At 32.3% G+C, this 23,238-nt stretch overlaps 1 protein-coding gene across 2 annotated transcripts in view; it reads right to left on the bottom strand.

The window, feature by feature from the left end:
• The window catches only part of LOC134265406 (uncharacterized), a 69,556-nt gene that overhangs the window by 34,527 nt on the left and 11,791 nt on the right, over positions 1 to 23,238 (bottom strand). Inside the window, exons 2-6 of one of the 2 annotated variants that reach the window (XM_062747616.1) lie at positions 21,997 to 22,191; positions 21,212 to 21,319; positions 21,065 to 21,131; positions 19,620 to 19,855; positions 702 to 883 (exon numbers count right to left, since the gene is read on the bottom strand). In XM_062747616.1, coding sequence (XP_062603600.1) covers positions 702 to 765 — 64 coding nt within the window. In that variant the 5' untranslated portion in view covers positions 766 to 883; positions 19,620 to 19,855; positions 21,065 to 21,131; positions 21,212 to 21,319; positions 21,997 to 22,191. Of the gene's footprint in view, positions 1 to 701; positions 1,297 to 19,619; positions 19,856 to 21,064; positions 21,132 to 21,211; positions 21,320 to 21,996; positions 22,192 to 23,238 lie in introns of those variants that run through there. The other variant, XM_062747615.1, reaches the window with a different exon arrangement.

Genomic DNA, 23,238 nt, shown 5'->3' with positions numbered 1-23,238 from the left:
TGAATTAAGAAGTGAAAGACAAAGAAATGATGCTCAAAAAAGTTTATGAGTTGATTATTGTAGGATATATCATATTGAGGAACAGGTTAACTGTTACATGTATTAAAGTTTGAGGTGTCGTTGGGCCGAGGTGTCTCACATTTCTTGGGCCTCGGTACGTTTTATCCCTTATTGGTCCAATGGTTGCCGCTCTCTTTCCCAACAACGTTCTACGACCTTTAGTGCTCTAGCTAGACAACCCTTTGTCTCATGATGAAATATCTTAGTTAGTTCTCAGATTTTTTTTACTCTTAAATTGCATTACATGTATTTGCATGAAAAGAAATTAGAGTTCTTTGAAATGATTTTCTGACACTGACTTACAATTTCGTATTTTAATATTCCTTCTGCTTTTAAAACTACTTATCTTTTCCCCGAAAGCTTTGTGTTAACCAGAAACATGCTAAACTCAATACACAACGCCACGTGTGATGTTCCCGGAAGTGAAAATTATCGTAAATTCTAGCGAGTCACGTGACAAGACTTACAGACCCAATAGATACGCATTGCTTTCAGTAGTGGTATATAAATGAAAATATATATTATATAGAATTGATATTTTATGTGTTAAAATAAACTTAAAATAAAAAAAAAAACAATTAAGGAAAATATTCTTGCTATATTGATAATATAAATTGATATCACTCATATTTTACACTTACAGATCTGAGACACTGCATCATATATACTTGTGTCTTTCATGGTGACGTGAGTCAGTATGTTCATCTGTAGACGGTCTATCAGTACGTCATTATAGATACTTTCATAACTAATGACACACTTCTCGTCAGGTTCTTTGATGTATCCCTTTGATCTCAGGTACACACTGGCTGTGTCATAACTACTGTAAAAGAATATTATATCACAGTTTATTGATGCTATCTTATACATTGTCTCATACTTTGTGTCCTCCGTTATCTTGTCCTTATCTTCCCAAAGGTAATCATGTGACTTTAGTCTGTCCAGAGTCTGCTGTGCTTCCTGGTGTGTTAAGGGTTTATATTCAGGGTAAGCTTTCTCAATTGTTAGAGGATTCTCTTTATGGTACATCACCTCTCGTATCTCATTAAGCCTGTCCAGCCACTCTGTGTCAGTGAAGTCAGGAGGACCGGAGTCAGAACACAGAAAACAGAATAACACGGACACCTCGTCACCATTCAGTCTGGAGAACTTAACTATAAAATATATTGCTCAAATATAATTAAAGGTATAAATATATACATTTCATGCATAAATGGTGCGTAAGGTAAAGTCAAGTAAAATTTAGACTTCTTATCTTGTGTTCCTATTATTCTGTGCTGAATATTACCCACAATTTACTGAGTACCAATTGACAAAACTGTTTTGTTTGAGTTAATAATCTCACCCAATACACAGAGAAACTTTGAACTATTCACACTTTTAAAAAATCTAAAACTCTTATCTGATTAATTTGTATTATATACTTCAAGACCAAACAGATATAAGTAATTTCAGCTGAATATGATATAACTGCGCATTTTGATAAAAAGTTTTACATGTAATTCTTGTATTTTGTGGTCCAAATATATGAATTGAATTAGCAGATATAAAGGAGTGCAGAGTGTTTATTTTGTCAAATCATTATGTAAGTTTTATAAATTTATGCCTATTTTTTTTTCAAATCAGTCAATCTAAACATCAAGGAACTCATGGAGGTGGGTGGGTGGGGGGAGGGGGGTATTTTTCTAACGTAACATCTTACTACTGAAAAGCGTTTATTGAAATGCTGGTCTCCCATTGTTTGATTATACTAGAGAATTCAACTCCCCCTCCCTTCAGATGATATGTTATTTTCGAGTTTGGAGAAAGTTTATTTTTCTCGTCAGTTTTTAAAGGTATTTTGTGAAAGATTGTCCTGGTTTACCCTCTTAAAAACATTATAAAATCCCTACAAATATTTTGTTAAGTTGAAATAAAAGATGAAAAAAATCAATATAGCCACCCTCCCTCTGAACAGGTGTTAATTATCGATGCGTATAAAGTAATAATCATACGTTTTAAAGGTGCTTATACAAGGATTTAAAGTTAATCATTTTCTCAAGTTTTCGGTATTATGTCATTACTTATAATATATAATACAAGTTCATTTCATATGAATATGTAATAAAAAAATTATTTCAATGATATTGAAACTTCGAATTTCTGAACGGGATTGACGGAAACATCGTTGCACTTTTACAACTTTAAATTTACTTTTGTAATCTTTAAGAAAAATGGTAATTTAGTTGTGTATTAGTAAAAAATATTGAAACTATATGGGTTGTTGGAAAAGTTCGTGGACTAACCCATAAAATTAAAACCACTTAGGATACATCAATGATTTTTTTACGGTAAGTTACTTAACATCATTATTGATATAATAAACTAAATAAATCGTTGATGTTTTTAAGCAATGGTGTGTCAAGGCGCCGCAGCCATAAAAATTACGTTTTTTATGCCCCACCATTAATATGGCCGGGGCATAAAGTGTTTGTCATTTCACTCTTCCTTCCGTCCTTCCGTCAGACTTTGCATTTAGCTTATTTCAAAGCTCAGTTTTAAAGAGACTATTCAAGATATTTTCATCAAACTTCATATGCTGATAAATATTGATAAGAACTATTGAACTGCATGAACTTTTCCTGACCCTGACGTTCCCTTTGACTCTGACCACACTTTTCTTAAATAATTGTCAAGATTACTTTTATACATACCATTCAAACCTGACCTCACTTTTCCAAAATAATTGTTAAGCTTACTTGTATACATACCATTCAAGATTGTGTTAAAAAATTCACATTTTGATACATGCTGATGAGCACTTTTCAACTGCATCACTATTTTTTCAGTTGACCTGTTCTCTGACCTTGGTCTCTCTTTCCTTAAATTTATGTTTAGCTCAGTTTTAAAGATACCATCCATTGACGAAAGCAATTCAACTGCTTCAACTTTTTTTACCTTGATATGTCCTTTGACCTTGACCCCACTTTAAAGAAATTAATGTCAAAATTCATATACTTATACATATTGATGTAAGCAATTCAGCTGCATCATTATTCAGTGTATTCAGATCAAATTTCATACACGTATTCAAATTTTCATGTTGCATTAATAATATACCCTTGGCAAGACATTCATATCCTATGGGCATATAATTTTCTATATTTCCACCTAAGTGAAACCGAAAAAAACTATTTTTTATATGAGCATTCAGAGCTATTTGAAAACAAAATCCATTCAGAGTACTTGTTTGTAAATGCCAAAAAAGATTATGGAGACGAAATATGTAAAAGGTTATGCCGATTTGTAGTACAGTGTTCAAAGTTTGTCACAACGAAAAGTGACGTTGATTATGTGAGATAAATTTTGAAGTCCGACCAGCAAAATTGCTTTAAGTTAGGATCTTTCAGATCGATTTACAATATCATTTGCTTGAGAGCAGCTTTTCATGACATTGTAAAATCATAAAAACAAAACGGGTTTAAATCTTTACTTAAGGTTTGCCACTCGTGAAATTTGTTAAATCAAGGATTTTTTGAGAAGTATACAACTGTATTTTGGATGAGGACTCATATATAGTAACTCAAAATTGCAGACAAAATAGGGGGTCGCGATCGGTGTTCATCTTACTGATCTACGGTATAATAAAGTTTACCCTTTTACACTTAAATTTTAAATCTTTGGTTAATTACTGTAACCTTTATCATGTTTTTCAGATGTAACCATGACAATAAATATGATTTTATTTGACGTAAAATATTGTGAAGAAAATTAATTATTTAAAATATCTTGCAATGTCCGGTCTTCAAAAAAAAAAATGTTGATATGTACTCCAAGAAGATGACTTGATTTGTGCGCTCAATGAAACCTGACAGCTGGGCTAACCTGTCTTTTTTGAAAACCAAAGGGGAAACTTCTGAAATAACCTGTCTAAAAACGAAAATAATGATACCGTTGATGTGATGTCGATCCTGAGCATAACTGTGTGTATCATCAAGAACAGCACCGTAACAGCAGTTTTTAAACACTATCAGTTAAATTTGCAATTCTCTTACGTTTTCCTCGAGATATAGGTAAGTTGACGTCGATGCAGTGTGTTTTGACGTTGTGATAATCTGTAGTTCTTAAAGAAAGGGGAATTAAAAATATTATTAAAGAAAAAGTAATAAACATATGCTCTTGAAATTTAAAACATGGAGATTTGAGAATATCTCCAATATTATTATTATGTTTTCATGTGAATCCATTGTGTACGACATATTTTGTAATACTCTATAAAAATAGTAAAGTTTGCTAATATTTTGCATTTTGAGATGCCACCACTGGTAGCAAGACGTTAGAATTGTGTGTTTCATACATATATTGTATAATAAAGTATTACTCATCAAATATTATGGTTGGAACAAAATGTCTATTGTAGTATTTGTATAATTTGCTTTAAAGTGCTAAAAATTGGCATTTTCCTATATAATCCTATGGTAAATGTACCTGTATTTTGAGACGGTCCCTCAAAAATACAAAGACGGTAGATTTCCCTCAAACTTTGCATGCATACTGAAGTTAATGGAAGTTATATACGGTATAAAAATGAAGAGTTTCGCTACTGTAGTTTTCACACAATAAAACTATAGTCGGCCCCCTTTATAAAGGAGGGATATCTTTTGATTTGTTTCAAGATACATATAAGAATTTTAATTATCAAAGATTACATTCTAAAATTAAACTAAACAAGAGATCCAGGATCCACATTGCTCATTTGAGCAACTAGCTATTTATAAGCAAATATCAGTTCAGTATTGAAAAGTTTAAATACGTTATAAAAGTGGGTTCAAGGGAGGAGGGGGAATTTGTAACAAATTTAAATCTACACCTCCTAAGGATGTCTTTGAATTAATATGACACATTATGTGCAGGTGTAATAGGGAAGCATACAGAATATTCCACCTTGACTAAGTCAGTGAAACATTATGAAGTCATAATAGGCGAGATGACGTCAATTTTAGAACACAAGTTTTCCTAAAATTGGTATTTAGAGATATTATTTTTATATCAAAACTCTAAGAAATGATTAGAAACGTGTAAATGTTAACAGAAATTATAAAATATGTTTATGTTGTTACGATGTATTTGTCATTTTGATTAGAATCTACCTCCGATAACGTCATATGTCTACATCGAGAAACTTGGGAATTGATCATGTCGTTTATAGCTTCAAGCTAAGACGGCATGTACAAAGATTTGTAAAATGGAGTTTAAAAGCAAATGTCGTGACTTTTATATGAAAATCATATAGAGTTCAGATAATCAAACAGTTAATTTATTTTCATCGATTATATATATTCTTTTTCGAAGACAGTCAGCTAAATACGCATACCAATCGGCCTTTCTTCTGTCATTCTTGAAAAAAATGAATGCAACAGAACAACAATATGTAGGATATTTTAGAACATTAAATTTGTACAGATGGAAAGTTTGCATTCGAAAATACTTGGAAAATGCTGCGAGAGGCCCGAGTTAAGCATGGTTTTACCAAAAATGGTTCATATTTATAAAATTCAAAACATCTGGTGAGGTTTCATGCTAATGTGTGGAATAATTATTTACCTGACAGGACAGCGGGATTATAGCTGCACTTAAACCTTTCAACCCCAGAGGCGTACGCAGGGGGGATAAGGAAGCATACAAAATATTATACCCTGACTAAAGCAGTGATACATTATGACGTCATAGGAGGCGAGATGACGTCAATTTTAAAACACAAGTTTTCGTAATATTGGTATTTAGAGATGTAATTTAACTGTAGAAAATGAATAGAAACTTGTAAACATTAACAAAAATAAAATAAATGCCCTTATTTTGTAATGCTGTATTCTGTCATTTTGATTAAAATCTACCACCGATGACGTCATATGTGTACATCACGTAACTTGGGAATTGATCATGCCGTGTAAAGAGAATTTGGATATTACGGCATGTACAAAGATACGTAAAATGGAGTTTAACAGCAAATATTGTTAATATTTTGTGATATTCACATGCAGTTCAGTTAATAAAACAGGTATGCTAAGTTATTTTCATTTATTTTATTCTCTTTCAAAGACAGCCAGCTATATACGTATCCCGGTCGGCCTTTCCTCTGTCATTTGAGACAAAAAATTGCAACAGAACAACAATAAGCTGTATATTTCAAAACTTAAGATTTGTACATATGGAAAGTATGCCTCCAAAAAAGGTTGGAAAGTGCTGCTAGAATCCCGAGTTAAGCATGGTTTTATGAAAAATCAGGGTTCATATGTAAAAAATTTAAAACAACGGGTAAGGTTTCATGCGAATGTGTGGAATAATTATTTTACTAACGGGACAGTTGGATTCTAGCAGCTTTTTTTTAAGACAAAACAGATGTTTTTCAAAAATATAATTCACTCAAAGAAATTATCAAACTCCGGGGTATTGTTGCTCTGTTAGTTTTTTTATTAAGGAAATTTTCGCTATAAATAGAAGTCACGTGATGCCGTGGTGGGGGTGCACGTCATTGCTTTAAACATTCTTTTATCTTTATGCATTAGATAACAATAGTTTACGTTAATTAGCGGTTTTGGTAAATTATAACACTTAATTTTCTTTAAAAAGTCTAAATTTCCCGAAAAATGACTAATATGTTTTCTTAACATACCCGCGTATGGAACGCAATAACTGCCTTATGTGGAGAACTATCATTATATGCTGTTACTTTATCATTATATGCTGGTACTTTGTCATTATATGCTGCTACTCGATCATTACATGCTTTCACTTTGTCATTATATGCTGGTATTACGTCATTATATGCTGGTACTACGTCATTATATGCTGATACTTTGTCTTTATATGCTGTTACTTTATCATAATATCCTGCTATTTTGTCATTAAGTGCGGATACTGTAACATTATATGCGGATACTGTAACATTATATACTGATAATTTGACATTATATGCTGATAATTTTCGAAAAGCGTGTGTACTGTGCTAAAATTTTAAGATACAGGGTGTTTCAGCAAACATGTCCCGACTTTTGATGTCTATATTTTTACACAAAAATAAAATATCTATAAAATTGTAACTATATCTTAAAGCCCATTTCTTGCAATATCATGGTGATATAAACAATGAAAAATAAGGTCAAGACATTTTTTCCATTGAAGTTTTGTTTTAGTTTTCAAAAATTAGTTTGTGAGCTTTTTTCTTCAGGAATGGATCTATGGATTTTTATAAACTTAGCAAAATAATCAGAAAATCACAAAAATCATCAACATTAGTGCATAAGATTTTGAAAAAAAGTTCTCTTATGAAAACCATCTTTCTAGGAAACAATCTTTTCAATGTCTAAGTATATGTTATAAAGGACTTAAAATGTTAAAATGAGGATGCTGACTGAAAATATTGAAACCACAAAGTCGGGACATGTTTGCTGAAACACCCTGTATTTTGGAAGTTCAGGAACTCTTCAATCATTGTATGAAGTCTTCAATGATTTTTTAATCAATGATGTTACAAAATATCAAAACAAAATAATAAAATTTATCGGAGAAAAACATTTGTCTGATTGGGGTTGGTATGGGAGTGTTATTTTCTTTTATTGTCATGTCACTAAGTGAATGATAAATTACAGTGAATCTCGTTTAGTACAAACACGGATAGAGCAAAGTAATTTTGGATCCCCAGCTATATAAATTTAATGAATATCTTACACGGTTATAACGAATTACGGATATAGCAAAGTAATTTCAAAGGTTCGAGCGACTTCGTTATTACCGAGTTTTGCTGTACTAGCTTATGGTATTCATTTTCTAGATGAACAGGTACAAATTATATATTTTCACACAAAATAGTATAATAAATAATAAATAATTCACATATGTTAACCAAACACCCCTCCCGCACAAAATGCGTGGTCGTTCCGGACTCAGAACCATGAATGCGTCAGCACTATTAGTTTTGATAGCTCTGCAATTTTGTATGTAATTTTCAAATCCGTAGGGCGTAGGTTATTGTACAGGGATTTCGCTGTTATGACATTTCCCTAGATATTTAGGCTACTAATGACTCTAGCTGACATTGCATTTGCACTGCACTATTTAAGCTGGTCTTGACATCGAATGCCATGGATGCAATCACTCCAGTAAACTGTAAACTCGCTGAAAATGAGCTTATAAAGTTTAAACTTGTGAATATTTACGTAGTTGTAATCTTGCCAAAACCCCTCCTCCTTCCAAAAAATAATTAAAATTATAAACTCAAAAATAATATTTTTAACACCCAACAAATATAAATCTGATTTTTCACAAAAAATATTAAATTCAAATTGATTTAATTCAGCTATACGTATTGAAATACATATTTTTACTTGTATTTATTTATTAAATAATACTGTCATATAATCATGTAGCTTGTAAGCCAGCTAGTAAACACATTCCAGAGGGATATACAGGATTTTACAATGGGGTGTTTTGTTTGCTTGACTATTGTTTCAGGGTCAATGAACAGTGATGGATATTTTTTGTGCCAATGAATGTCCCACAGTGGGATAAAGGATCAACTCTCAATGCAACTCTTTAACGTCCCTCTTGCGAATTTTTCACTCAAATGGAGACGTAATCACTTGCCGATGGAGAGTTTCAAATATTGTTCTTTAAATCTTTTTCGTGCCAGCACCTGCTGCGACACGGGGCCTTGGTTTACGCGGTTTCATTCAAAGGACTGGTTTTCGCGTCCCATAGTGGGATTCGAACCCGCAATGTCAGGATTGACTCTTTACATCGCGACTCAAGAGCAGACACCCTAACCATAGCGCCATTCGGGAAACGAGGGGAGGGGTGTTTGTTGTTAGTAATGACAAAATGACAAAACAAACTCAAAATACTTGTAGTAAAAAAGAGTATACAATTGCAAGAGCAAAGAATTTCTCAAGATTCAGGTTTTCTCAATTGAATATCAAGAACATATAGTAAAAAGTATACAGTAAAAGTATTCAAAATTTTTTTTTCTTTCAACCTCTTCCTTTTTGTTCTTCATTGTTTTAAAAGAGGTGCGTATGTCACATCTATATACTTTATGTAAGATATCTATAGGTGTGAAACGTCTTTTTAAAACATTGTTTTTTTTTACTGAAATATCGAAATCTTTATTTTAATAGCGAGTGTCCGAAGCGACGCTCGTAACTGCGAACTCTAACAACAATGCCAGGCCGAAGAGAAAATTTGGATTACTGCACATTCATTCCATAGAGTTTTTATGCAGTAATTATGACCCACAATGCATCGCTTCATACACAAACGCTAAAGCCACGTTTTCGCGAGAATAACGACAAAGGTTAAAAGGAAAATAAACTTGCCTTGATTTAATGAATTTTTCTATTTTAATATTAGAGAAAAAATAATCATAAACTGATTGAAGTCAGCCCTGTACAGGCTTCAGTTTAGTAAAGCAACGTGCAAAAGACGTCATGTGATGTCAGAATCTTATACGCAGAGAATGTCACGTGCGGTTTGACGAGTCCAATGAAAACTGGATAAGTATCTGCGCTCGCCCTAACGGTCGCACCGTCAACATATTAACTTTTAAGTGTTTTAAAGTAGATTCAAAATTCAAACAATTCGAAAGACAAGCCCCTGTGATTACACATAATTATTTAAGATAAAACGTTAGTTTTCCGTGTTATAATTAATATAAACAACGATCAAAATGTCTATATTTATATAAACCAATCCTTTAAAATCCGACCAAAGACACCTTACTAGCTGCAAAAAGGCGTCGATACGTCGAAAAACATGCAATACCGGTATTCCGTCTGAATAAAAAAAAATTAAAACAATTCTCACACATGCGTCAGTTTTGGACGATTTGGATATAAAGATCCCGAAGTCAATTTTTAAAGCACCATATAATGAAGTATCATCATATAATGTTAAAGTATCATCATATAATGTTAAGGTAAGATTCTTCTCACATTTCTTGCATTCAAAAATAAATGAAATTTTAACAGAATCAAGAGGACAATATCACTAAGTGATGGTATCAGTGAGATTAAATTTGACCGTTTAATATTAGAGGCTAGGTCAGGTCAAGGTCATTACCTTTTTCCTGTACATTAAGAATAAAGAATTACTTTTTCCAATCATGCGATCCCTACTTGTAGTCTGGTCCGATTTATAAAAAAAAAATACTTCTGAAGGCAAATAATTATTATTTGGCCCAGCATAGTTTTTTAACCTATTTCGAGTATGCTGAATCCGAAAAAAATATGCTGGCTTTCATCAAAATGGCGTTAAAGAGGTCAAAATGGCGATTAAAAATGGCGGACATCCAATTTTTCTAATTTTCTCTTAATGTCATTCAACATGGAGAAGAAATGAGTGAATATCTAACTGAGTGTAATAAAACTATGATATTATTATAGGATGCTAACATTATTAGCTACACTCAGAAAATGTAGTCGTTTCTAAACTAAATTCGAATTTTCTCTCAATTTTTGTCTATTGTTTCTATATTCTTCTTTGTTCAGGATTTTCATTTGCAAATATTCATACACTGCAGATTTGTATTTTTCCCTCTACATCTCACTATTCTACAGTTGAATGATAGTGCAGTTGTATGTTAAATGTCAAAATGGCTATTCAAAATGGCGGATATTCATCTTTTTCTTTGAATTATTAAATTATTACTGCCGTTTACATAGAGGAAGGGAGTTCTGAATATCTTACTGAGCGTAGTATAACTATGTAAAATGTCAACAGAACACTAATTTGATCACTTTAAATCGAAAATGCAGTTGTTTAAATTTGAAATGTGTTAATTAGCTCAAATTGGCGATTAAAAAGGACGTTTTATACACTCGAATTTTGTAGAAACTGCTTAATTCTGGTTTGTTTTGCAGAAAATGAATTGCAGTTTGTTTTTATATATATAGCATATATAGTATATTGATTAGTCCATTAAATATGAACAAAAAATACTTGAAAAGATTAATTTTTTTCTGGAAAAAGTTAAAACAAGTTGGACTTGAGAGTTTCCAAATTTCCCCCTTCGTATTTGTCCGTACGTGTTCCAAAGCCTTGAGGCCCCCGTCCACCTAAAATCACTCTCGAATCCTGTAATTATCAACTCGCACTTCTACCTCAACATCCCTCGGCGCACCATCAAATATAAGAGAAGAAAAATCTTGTCCGATTTCATTTTCATAGCATTTTGTTCTAGCCTTTCAGCACTTTAAAGAACTTAGTATTAAATGTATCCCCTAACTTCTTCTTTTCCAGCTTTATTTGCTATATCCTTTAGTCTGTCTTTGGAATTTTGGTATTTTCAACACTCAAGTAAAATGGTGCCCGATGTCAAGGATGGCAACCCCTTGGCATGTAAAAGATCGTTTCTTTAGAGTTCGAAAAAGAGTAAGCTCACTGGGGGCCGACAGAGAAACCAAAATCCTTCAAAAACAGATTATTTAAACTAATAGTCCACCGAAACATGGCTGAAAAATTGCCGACTCGGAGATAAACATGGGGGGTCACAATGGCAATATTTTATAAAGATTCTGTGAAAGTTTCATCAAATTTCATTCAGTGGTAATTGAGAGGAGTTGCGGATAAGAGATGGGTACCCCAAAACGTAACAAACGGACGGACGGACATACCGATTACTCTATACCCTCTCGCTTTTCAAGCGGGGGTATAAAAAATCTCTGATATTCAAGATATGTAGCTCTTCTTTTTGTGACCTCCTATAGATTTGTCGTCTTTTAGTGTAGAAAGGTCATGCATAAGCAAGAAAATTCTCAAACTTGATCATCTGAAATCACATTGTGTGCATATTTTTGTGAGAAAAGTTGTAAAATTATGCAATTTAAGAGCGCCTGCAGATTCCTCATGATTCCTATCACTTACAAGCTTTCGTACCAATAGGCCTAAGCCATTTCTGCTCTTGGGGTAGCTTAATTTTCATATTGTCTTCAAAACAGCAATTATTGTAAGTCATTAACTTTTTATATGAAGAAGCATGGTGAGACAAGTACATGTAAAAGGTAAAATGTCTTCGGAATTGTCGTCAAAAAATTATCTTAACAATAGAAGTAATTTAACAAAAATCTGTGTCATAAAAATCCAAAGTCATTAAGAAAAATATCCTCCAATTTTCATTGCATATTTGAACATTATTTCATGAATTAAACAAAAACTGTAATTTATTTTCTGCAAAACGAACGAGAATTAAGCAGTTTGGGTATTTTACGAAATTCGAGTGTATCAAACGTAATTTTTAATCGTCATTTTTGAGCTAATTAACACATTTCAAATTCAAACGACTACATTTTCGATTTAAAGTGATCAAATTAGTGTTCTGTTGGGATTTTCAAAGTTATATTACGCTCAGTAAGATACTCAAAATGCCCTTCCTCTATGCAAACGACATTAAGAATTAAATAATTTGAATAAAAAGATGAATATCCGCCATTTTGAATAGCTATTTTGTCTTTAACATACAGATGCACTATCATTCAACTGTAGAATAGTGAGATGTAGAGGGAAAAATACAAATCTGCAGTGTATGGATATTTGCAAATGTAAAATCCTGAACAAAGAAGAATATAGAAACAATAGACAAAAAAATGAGAGAAAATTCGAATTAAGTTTAGAAACGACTACATTTTCTGAGTTAAACTAATGCTGTTAGCATCCTATAATAATTTCTATTACACTCAGTTAGATATTCACTCATTTCTTCTGCATTTTGAACGACATTAAACGAAAATTAGAAAAATTGGATGTCCGCCATTTTTAATCGCCACTTTGACCTCTTTAACACCATTTTCATGAAGGCCAGCATATTTTTTTCGGATTCAGCATAATCGAAATAGGTTAAAAAACTATGTTGGACCAAATAATAATTATTTGCCGTTAGAAGGTATTTCTAGCCTTCTTTTTTAAAAATCAGGACCAGACTATTGTAATTCAAAAGATTGAATGTTTTTCTTTTTGCATAAAAAAGATACTACCATATAGGGCATATAAGATGATATTACAAAATTGACATGGATAATTTAAATAAAATGGATATTTGCTAATCCGAATTTCCTCTACTTTTCTTTAATTTGAAGTATTTATTAGTTATTTTTATATACCTATGTTTACTTAACTTAATATTCCTATATTAACTTTTTCCAATTTTCACATATAGTAAAGCTGTCACACAAAGGTACAAAATGATATAAAAACTTAAAGTTTTGATCGTTTTCTAAGAGAGAAATAACACTTTTTACGGATTTTTGGTTCAAATCTGTACTAAGATTTGAAGCATTTAAAAGCCAACATAGTTCTAGTATGTGTGAAAAATCTTATTTATCTGATATATTGTGAAACTTTAGTCCCATATTATTAATTTAACTTCCATTTGAAGTTTCGTCTAGTCTTTGATTGCGTAAAAATTATAACTAAATTCAATGTTCTATAATACTTTTGGGAGGCAGAAATAAGATATTTTCATACGCCACCATTCCGCCAAAAAATAGTCCCTGCTAGTTTTCAAACGCAGTTTACCATTTCTATTTAAAGTTGTATAATTGTGATGAGGAAAAAAATATGGCCTTTTTAATCTCTTACATCTAAATATGTAAGACATATCAACAAATGTACTTTGAATATTCCATCTAGGCAGAAACCAGAGAAGAATCCTACCTTAAAGAATCATCATATAATGTCAAAATAACAGCATATCATAACAAATTAGCAGCATATAATGACAAAGTAGCAGCATATAATGATGAAGTAGCAGCATATAATGATGAAGTAGCAGCATATAATGATGAAGTACGACTCTACCAGGATATAATGACAAAATACCAGTATATAATGACAACGTATCAGCATATAATGACAAAGTACCAGCATATAATGATGAGGTAGCAGCATATACAGTGGACCTTCAGATATCCGGATGCTTCAGTGTCCGGACGTTTTTTCATCAGGACGGAATTTTTAAATGTTATATTGTTTTGTTTAACTGGTGATTCAGGTATCCGAACGATTCACATTTCCAGACAAATTGACTGGGAACCAAAGCGTCCGGATAAATGAGGCTCCACTCTAATGACAAAGTATCAACATATGATGAAAGTACTCCACATAAGGCAGTTATGGCGTTCCATAGAGACGCATTTGGACACACTTTAACCATTACTAAATTCATATAAAACTGTTTGTGTTTTGTAAATAATTGGGATACAACAAATCAATCGATATTTTCTTAAACTAGAGAAGAAACTGAGCAATTTTTGCTACACAATTTTCTTCTATGTGATGTTAACAAATTATCCTGAACTTGAAGTGAATATTGCATATTCTGCCAGAAAGTTGATAAAATGACATATGCATGAATGACTGATTTTACCCTGTCTTCTGATGGCTTTATCTGAATAACAACACAAAATTAAATAAAAATAGATGCCTTTTTCCGAAAACTGGGAACTTTCTCTACATTTTTTTAATGATGGACTTTATAGATATACGCCTCCTCTACAGATATTTGTTGTTGAATATTTTAATATTTTACAAGTAAAACGCACAAAATGCACGATATATAACGTCATTTGACATTTTACATGTACATTGAATGAAATTGTATATGAACGCAAGTTAAAACAAACTGATTCTTTTGATACTGGTACTTAGAACAGATTTTTTTTGGATGTCTTCTTTGTAAAGAAGAGTAAAAGTTCGACATTATCTGAGCCATGAACATAAAAATTCTATAGCTTTGGGAGAGATATATACAAGTACATGTAATAAAAGTCATTGGCTCAGCGCCCCGATCGCGCGCACCCATTGTTTCAGAAATCCTTGTCAAATCTTTGTCATTCCTACATGTACTTAGAAACAATTAATCAAATGAAAATTCAGAGAGGGAAAACGATTTGAAAATTGCTTACTAAAATTAGTCAGCTGTGCCAAAAGGCCTTAACATGCTAATGGATGACAAACATTACGTAATTGTTATTCCCTCACTTTTTAATAAAATTGACCAGTATAACCGAAAAGTAATTGATAATATTTTTTTTGTTATAATAGTGTCACTAAATCTTCTGTTATGGAAGTGTTATTTGCAAACTTGCTGCCATGGCAACGGTGATTACATTTTCAATAACATAATTCAATACTTTAGGATATTACCGTTCAGAAAATATAAAGGTTGTTTTATGTAAAAGTTACTAGAAAATGTCTTAATTTTTAATAAAATTCTTTAGTCAATTTCCAGTAAAACGCTAAATCTCTGGTAGTAAAAGGGTTTAGGCAAAATAGGTGTTTTCGACTATATTATTTACTCAAAGAAAATATAAAACTCGCACAGGAAGAAACAAGACCTTTCAGTTAAAACTGAAAGACGTCTGTCAGTGACTTTTCAGTGGCCATTCAGCCACTGAATGGCACATACATTCAAGTGACCTTTCAGTTGACTTTCAGTCACATTTCAGATACAGTACCCGCATCGTTATTCTTTACAGGATACACGATACGATAGGATACACACACGATACGATAGGATACACGCACGATACGATAGGATACACGCACGATAGGACAGGATACACGCACGATAGGATAAACGCAAAACACGATACACGCAAAACACGATACACGAAACACGATAAACGCAAAACACGATAGACCTGATAAACGATCTTCAAGATAGGATAAACGCAAAACCTGATAGGATTGTTTCAAAATGCGGAACCTTTTCTGACAAGACGAACGGATTATTTTAAATTAAATTCAAAGATTAAAGATTATTTAACTTAAATCATATTTTAATTTAAATACTTGCAGAGCTTCAAATGTAAATTATAATGTACATTAAATTATTATAAAAAGAACTTGAGATTTCTGTGGTAATTTTACAAAAGTTGTTTATTTATTTATAAAAAATTAACAGTGATTAAATGGATTATTATAAAATGAAAACTGTAATTTCTATAACTTCTTCTCATGGGTGTGAATTTTGAAACTCTGTAAACAGATTTATTATTTATGAAAAAATATGCATTTTAATTTCATATCTAATAAATTTATCTATAAGTACAAATTTAAGTAATTTCACGGAAAAAAATTACGCAATAAAGTAAATATTTGTATTTAATGTCTAAAGCTTACAATCTGCGTTGTATCCAAAAATCGTAATTAAATATTAATATCTTACAAAAAAATACAAGTAGAAGACCGGCTGAAAGAAAGGTTAAAAGAAAACGGCTTTAAAAAATCAATAAATTTAACATGATAGATCTATCAAGAATTAAACAGTTCAAGAAAATTAATTTCCTGAATAGAAATCTAAAAAAATGTTAAAATAATGGCGCTCTTCATTAATACATGTACAAGTAAACTGTGTCATGAGAATATGAATCTGCTACAACTGCACATGTACGTTTACGCTAAGCTCTGACTTATGTAATGTAAACATTTATATATCAGATACTTAAAACCTCGTATTTATTAATGAACATTGAATGGTTAAATACTTTTTTCTTTACAATACAAAACAGAAAAATTAATTAACAAATATTAAAAGAGTGAAATGCGACTTTTCCGACTAAATGATAATAAATCATTGCTATTAAACTCTGTGTGTACTGTTTCTAATAATGACAAAAATAGATTTAATTCGGCAAATGAATTATTAAACCATAAAAATTATTTTAGACTGACCCGGTAATCTCATATGAGGCATATTTGAAGGTCGGGATGTTGAAAGTCCGTAACCAATTTAAAATTAGATAAACAAGATCTAACCAAATAGCCTAATATAATATTGAATTCTTAAATCAAGTTGTATACGTTTGGAATTAAATCGATTAATTCTATAAATTGATTCGGTGTGAATATTTACTTGTCTTTTATGGTCACGGCGGAATCAGACGACTTCCTTTTGTTTTATTTTTAGGTCACCTGAGTAAACTCAGGTGACCTATTGCTATCCGTTTTCGTCCGTCGTCGTCCGTCGTGTGTCGTGTGTTAACATTTGAACATTTTCAGCTTCTTCTCTGCAACCACTGAACCAATTTCAACCAAATTTGGCACAAAGCATCTATGGGTGAAGGGGAACAAAAATTGTGAATTTCATGATCCCTGCCCCCCTGGGGCTTGAGGGGTGGGGCCAAAACCACTTAAATTAATGCAATCTTTAAAAATCTTCTTCTTTACTCCTGGACATCAAGCAGTCAAACTATTTGCATGATTGTAATCAGCATTGAGTCCTCTACCAAAATTGTGAAATTCATGGCCCTGGGGTCAGGGGTTCTAGTGCTAGGGCGGGGCTAAATAAGTATATAGTGAAAATGCATTATTTCTTTGAAAATCTTCTCTGCTCCTGGGTATTAAATAAACCAACTAAGTACATAGTTATAATGAGCAAGAGTGCCTCTACCAAATTTGTAAATTTTATGGCCCCAGGGTCAGGGGTTCTGGTGCTAGGGTGGGGCTCTATTGATTATATAGTAAAAAAACATGATTTCTTTGAAAATCTTCTTCTCTGCCCCTGGGTATTAAATAAACCAAGTAAGTAAATAGTTATAATGAGCAAGAGTGCTTCTACCAAAATTGTGAATTTTATGTGGCCCCAGGGTCAAGGGTTCAGTCACCATTCAGCGGACATATTTCCGTTAACTTTCAGTGACCTTTCCGTCAACTTTCAGTGACCTTTCCGGCGACTTTCAGTGACCTTTCTGTCTTCTTTCAGTGACCTTTCCGTCACCTTTCAGTGATATTTAATTTTAGTCTCAATATAGCAATTTCTTTTCACTAGCTTGTCAAAATTATAATCAGATATTTTTTTTTCCTTATCAATGAAGCAATATTTTGACTAAAGATTTATTATTCAATCTTAATTGTGTTTTTTACTTATCGTAATTAAATTCGCATACTAAAAAATATGTCTAAATAATATTATAATATTGTAAAATAAATATTTATTTAAAATGATTTTTAATTTTCTAATTACATTTAGAAAACAAAATTTCGTCAAGTGATAAAGAATGATGATCCGATAATCGAATCAAAATTTACATGAATGCCGCATAACATTCAATAGTGCTTAAACACATGTACGTGTATTTTTTCATGGAAATATATATTTTTGATTATTTAGACAGAATTTATATGAATTACGCCTTTTCCGGAAGATCCCTTATATACCCGATCAATTTCGTTTCTTAATTAATTGTCAAAACCGCAGGATATTTTAGCCTTTGAAAGACATCATCTTAAAAATCATTTCATATGAATAGAATAAATCATTAATACATGTCTCTCGTAGAAAAAAAACTAAATGTTGTAGATTTTAGCTTTTAAAATAATATTCTTTAAAATCTATTCTACTGTTTCTAGATACTGAGATAGAGAATTTACAACGATCTCACATATCTGACACAGGAACAGGTGCCCGTCGCTGATAATTGTCATAAACCCGATAGGAGATGTGTAGTAATCATTCTCTATTCTCTATTCTCCTAATTGGTCATTACTATTTTGATGTTTTTTAAAGTAAAATGTAGTAGTAATAATAAAGTAGTAATGATCTTTTTAAAGTACATTAATGATCAAGCAAGGCTTTGTGAAGAATTTTAATTTTTCCCATGTATTCCTAATTTCCTACTTTAAAACTTGATCACCAATTTTGGCCCCAATCTACCCCAAGAATTCATGAATTGAACTATCTTAAATCTACACTACCTGAGGATACTTCCATGTAGCCATGTCCAACTACAGTAACTGCTTTGCTGTTCTTAAGAAGAAACAATTTAAGATGTTTTTTTCATTGTAATCCTACTTTGATCACCTTAATGGCACACCCTTGCCCCAGGGGTAATGACTTGAACAATCATAACTAGGACCAATCATGGCTTTGTTGTTCTTGAGAAGAAGATTTTTAAAGATTATTCTTATCTATTCCTTTTATGTTAAACTTTGATCCATTGTGCACCCTACCCCCGAGGGTTATGAATTGAACAAACTTAAATCTACAATTTCAGAAGATGCTTCCTTATTTCTATGACCAATCACGACTTTGCTGTTTTTGAGAAAAACATTTTAAAAGATTTTGTCTTATGTATTCCTATGTTAAACAATGTAACTCCATTGTTGTCCCAGTTTATGCCCGGTTGTCATGATTTGAACAGTCTTGAATCTTAACAACATGAGGACTCTTCTACATGAGTTCAATCTTAAGTGGTCCAATGGATCTTGAGAAAAAGGTCTTTATAAGATATCATTAATTTATCACTTATTCATCATTATCTCACCTTGGAAGAGGGCGTGTTTTTTTATTTGAAAAAAAAACTTGAATTCCCTTAACTCAACAATACTTCGTGGCAAGTTTAGTTGAAATTGGTCCAGTGATTCTGGAGAAGATGATGAAAATGTGAAAAGTTAACGACGACGACAACAGCAGGCAGCGGATAAATTTTGATCAGAAAAGCTCACATAAGTACTCGGCTCAGGTGAGCAGAAAATAGAAAACGCTGAAAAGAATAACAGTATTAAAAAATGAAAGCAGATTATCAACGTACGCATTTCTATTTGATCTTCTTGGTTTCCTGTTTTTAATTTCCGTTTCTTGCAGACCTTTTTAATTATAAGAACTAGAGACAGTAGTAGAATTACACCGAAGGCGATGGCAATTCCAATGATCATTGTTAGCTGATCTACAGTACTAGTCTCTGTGGTCAATATATTCATCGTGGCATTGGTAGTTGTCTTCAGAAAATCAGCCGTTGTACTTGGATGGACAGTTGTGGATTCTGTGCTATAATGGTCACAAGTTGATAGGTGCTTATTTAAGCCATGGGTATGTTTCTTTGTGTGGGAAAAACAATGATCACGTCTTCATCTCTTAATTTTTCACTTCGAGGAATGATATTTTTTAGTATTTTTTTGAATATTTCTTATAAAATCAAGATAAAACAACTAATGATATGCAAATGTATGACTAATGTCTCAAGAAACGTGCTGTAAAAATTACCATAGAAATTTAAACAAAAGGCCTATGGGCCAGATCACTCACCTTTGCTACCAAAAAAGCAGAAATTAGTTTACTGTAAACCCAACAGAAGTCCCAACCATTCCGTTAATGGGAGAGGGTATGATTTGCAAAAACTTAAATCTACACTACCTGAGAATGCTACCACATAAATAAAACCAATCACGGCTTTGCTATTCTTGAAAAGATTTTTTAAAAATTTTGTTATATATTTCTCTGTTAAACTTTGGTCAGCCATTGTGGCCCCGCCCTACCCCTGGGGGTCATGATTTGAACTAACTTGAATAAACACTATCTGAGAATGCTTCTATATGAATATGATGAATAATGGCTTCGTTATTCTTAAAAAAGTGTTTTAAAAGAATGTTCCTATGTATTTCTACATATATGTAAAACTTTGATCGACCATTATGGTCCTGCCCTACCCCGGGGGTCATGATTGAACAAATTTGAATCTATACTACCCGAGGATGCTTCCATATAAATAAGACCAATTATGACTTTGTTATTCTTGAGTAGATTTTTAAATAATTTTCCTATATATTTCTATCTAAAACTTTGGTCGGCCATTGTGGCCCCGCCCAAACCCCGCGGGTCATGATTTGAACTTGAATATGCACTATTTGAGAATTTTTCACAATAAGTTTAATCTTTCCTGCACAGTGGTTCTTGAGAAGAAGATTTTTAAATCATGCCACCGAATTTTAACTTTTTTCGAATTATTTCCCCTTGAATGATGACGTGACCCTTCTTTTGAACACATTTGAATCCCCATCACTAGAGAATGCTTTGTGGCAAGTTTGGTTGAAATTGGCCCAGTGGTTCTAGAGATGAAGTCGAAAATGTGAAAAGTTTACAGACAGAAGGACAGAGAGATAGACAGACAGACAGCTAGACAGACAGGCACCGGACAAAATGTGATCAAAAACGCTCACTTGAGATTTCAGTTCAGGTAAGCTAAAGAGCAAATCTTACATGTTTGGACATGATGGATCTGCATAAAAACATTGGTCTTCTGTGTTGATTTTACTGCAAGCTGAAACTAAATAGAATTGAAACTCACATTGATGTATAAACAAGATTAATGTTCGCAAATCAGCTAAAAGGAATTAAAACACAAACATTTGTATAGGTCAGTTCCTCGGAAGTTTGCTGCTGGACAACCGGTTGTAAAGTTCTGACAACTGATTTGATCTAAGGCTCCATACCCAGTCGTCACCAAGCAATTTCCTTTTTTTAAAAAAATGAATCAATGTAAATAATAGAGAAAAACAACAACAGTAGATACATGTATTTCATTCAATTATTATCATGGTTTCTATCAATAAACAACTTTTAAAAATTTTATCGTTTTAGTTTTACTGAAATTACATTTAATTTGTCTAATTTACATACTCGTATTAATTTTTTTGAATTAAATAGATTTTATCCTTTGAAAGTCTAGATGCATTTCTAACAATAGTAAGAAAATATTAACGTAAAGAAATTAAATTAATTTTGAATGTCACAACTCTCTCTCTCTCTCTCTCTCTCTCTCTCTCTCTCTCTCTCTCTCTTATTTTCTCTCCGTGGGGATCTGGGTTAGAATAGGTCCTCAGTGCCCCCTTGCTTGTCGCATAAGGCGACTAAATGGGGCGGTCCTTCGGATGAGACGTATAAAGCAAGGTCCCTCAGTATGTGCTGGTACGATAAAGATCCCTCTCTGCTCAAAGGCCATAAGTGCCTAAATTTGCAGCCCTTCACCGGCAATGGTGACGTCTCCATATCAGTGAAATATTCTTGAGAGGAACGTTAAACAGTATACAATCAATCAATCAATCTCTTATTTTTATCAAGATTTAATACAAGAAAAGAAAAGACCTGTTCATTTTTTTTTTCTAGTTATTGTAACATGTACTTATCTTTACCCTTTTGATAAAACCCGACGATTTTGCTGTAGCAGAATTCTACCAGAGTTGATATGTCTTCGTTAGGGACACATGTATACTGATTACGTCCAAACTCATCCTCACTACAGTTCAGTCTGGTAGCTGCTGTGATAAACTCTGTCTCATTGGTAGGACAGGAATCCACCACGTAACCAAACCCTCGGTAAGTCATTTCTGGAAATAAAAATTAAATTCTTCTGTTTAGTTCAAGCTACACAAAATTAGATCCGTTCGTCTCTTACTTTCTTTCTTTTTCAAAAGGGAATTGTCCATGAAACACGTAACAATAAAAATCTTTAAATGTTTGGATAATAGATCCAATGTACTCAGGTTGATCTTGTATAAATATTCAAAGATTATACCCAACATTGTAATTATTTTTGAATTCATACCGTAATATTTCAAATTTATTGTAAAATTTTGAATACCAAGTACATTTATGATTAAAATTTGGGTTATGATATATTTCATTTGCATTTAAGAAAAGTTTGATCTTCGTAATGTTGCAATACGGGGTCATCAGTGTTTCACAAACACACCTTGTTCCTTATATTGAGATAGGGCTTTCATATTTGCTTATGCATTACCGGTGACAAGATATTTCCGAGCATGCTATGATTTTTAACCCCTTGACCTTGACATTCACGATTAACCAATTTTTTTTTAAATCAACTTCAGTTCAGTAATAATTTCTAAATTAATGGCAAATGATAGGGTGTTAATTTTAGACACAATATGTCATAAAAATTGACATCTCGACCACAAAGACACCGAAAGCGGGGGACCACAATTCTTTGAATTTGCTTGTCAGGTAAAGATTTTGAACGATTTTTGCTTCAAATGAATACAGAAATAAGTCTGCTTATATTAAGGCAATTGGTATCCAAGGGATTTTCAATAGATTGTCTGGTCTAAAAAACAAATATATTGTTAATCAGAAACTTCTTTATAATGTCAACGTCAATGTACTAGTATGTACAATAATACTTTTAACAAAGTAATTTTGCAAATGACCAATGACAAGGCTCGTAAATTTACGAGTTCCAGTTTATTTATTGACGAAACAACTATAAATGGTGCCAAAAAGTCTGTGCGTTTAATTCATTGTAGGGAATAATCAATTGTATAAAAAGTCGAAAACTCATATGTTAATCATATGTTCTTGATCTTGGTGATTTCAAATTTTCCCAAAATTCCTTGCATTTTTTAAATGTCCATCTG

This window comes from Saccostrea cucullata, unplaced genomic scaffold (assembly GCF_032062105.1).
Source record: "Saccostrea cucullata isolate Sc308-1 unplaced genomic scaffold, CSIRO_AGI_Scuc_v1 ctg2061, whole genome shotgun sequence".
Taxonomy (NCBI): domain Eukaryota; kingdom Metazoa; phylum Mollusca; class Bivalvia; order Ostreida; family Ostreidae; genus Saccostrea; species Saccostrea cuccullata.
Note: the sequence above shows the minus strand (reverse complement) of the source record. Positions and strands in the feature narration are given on the sequence as shown.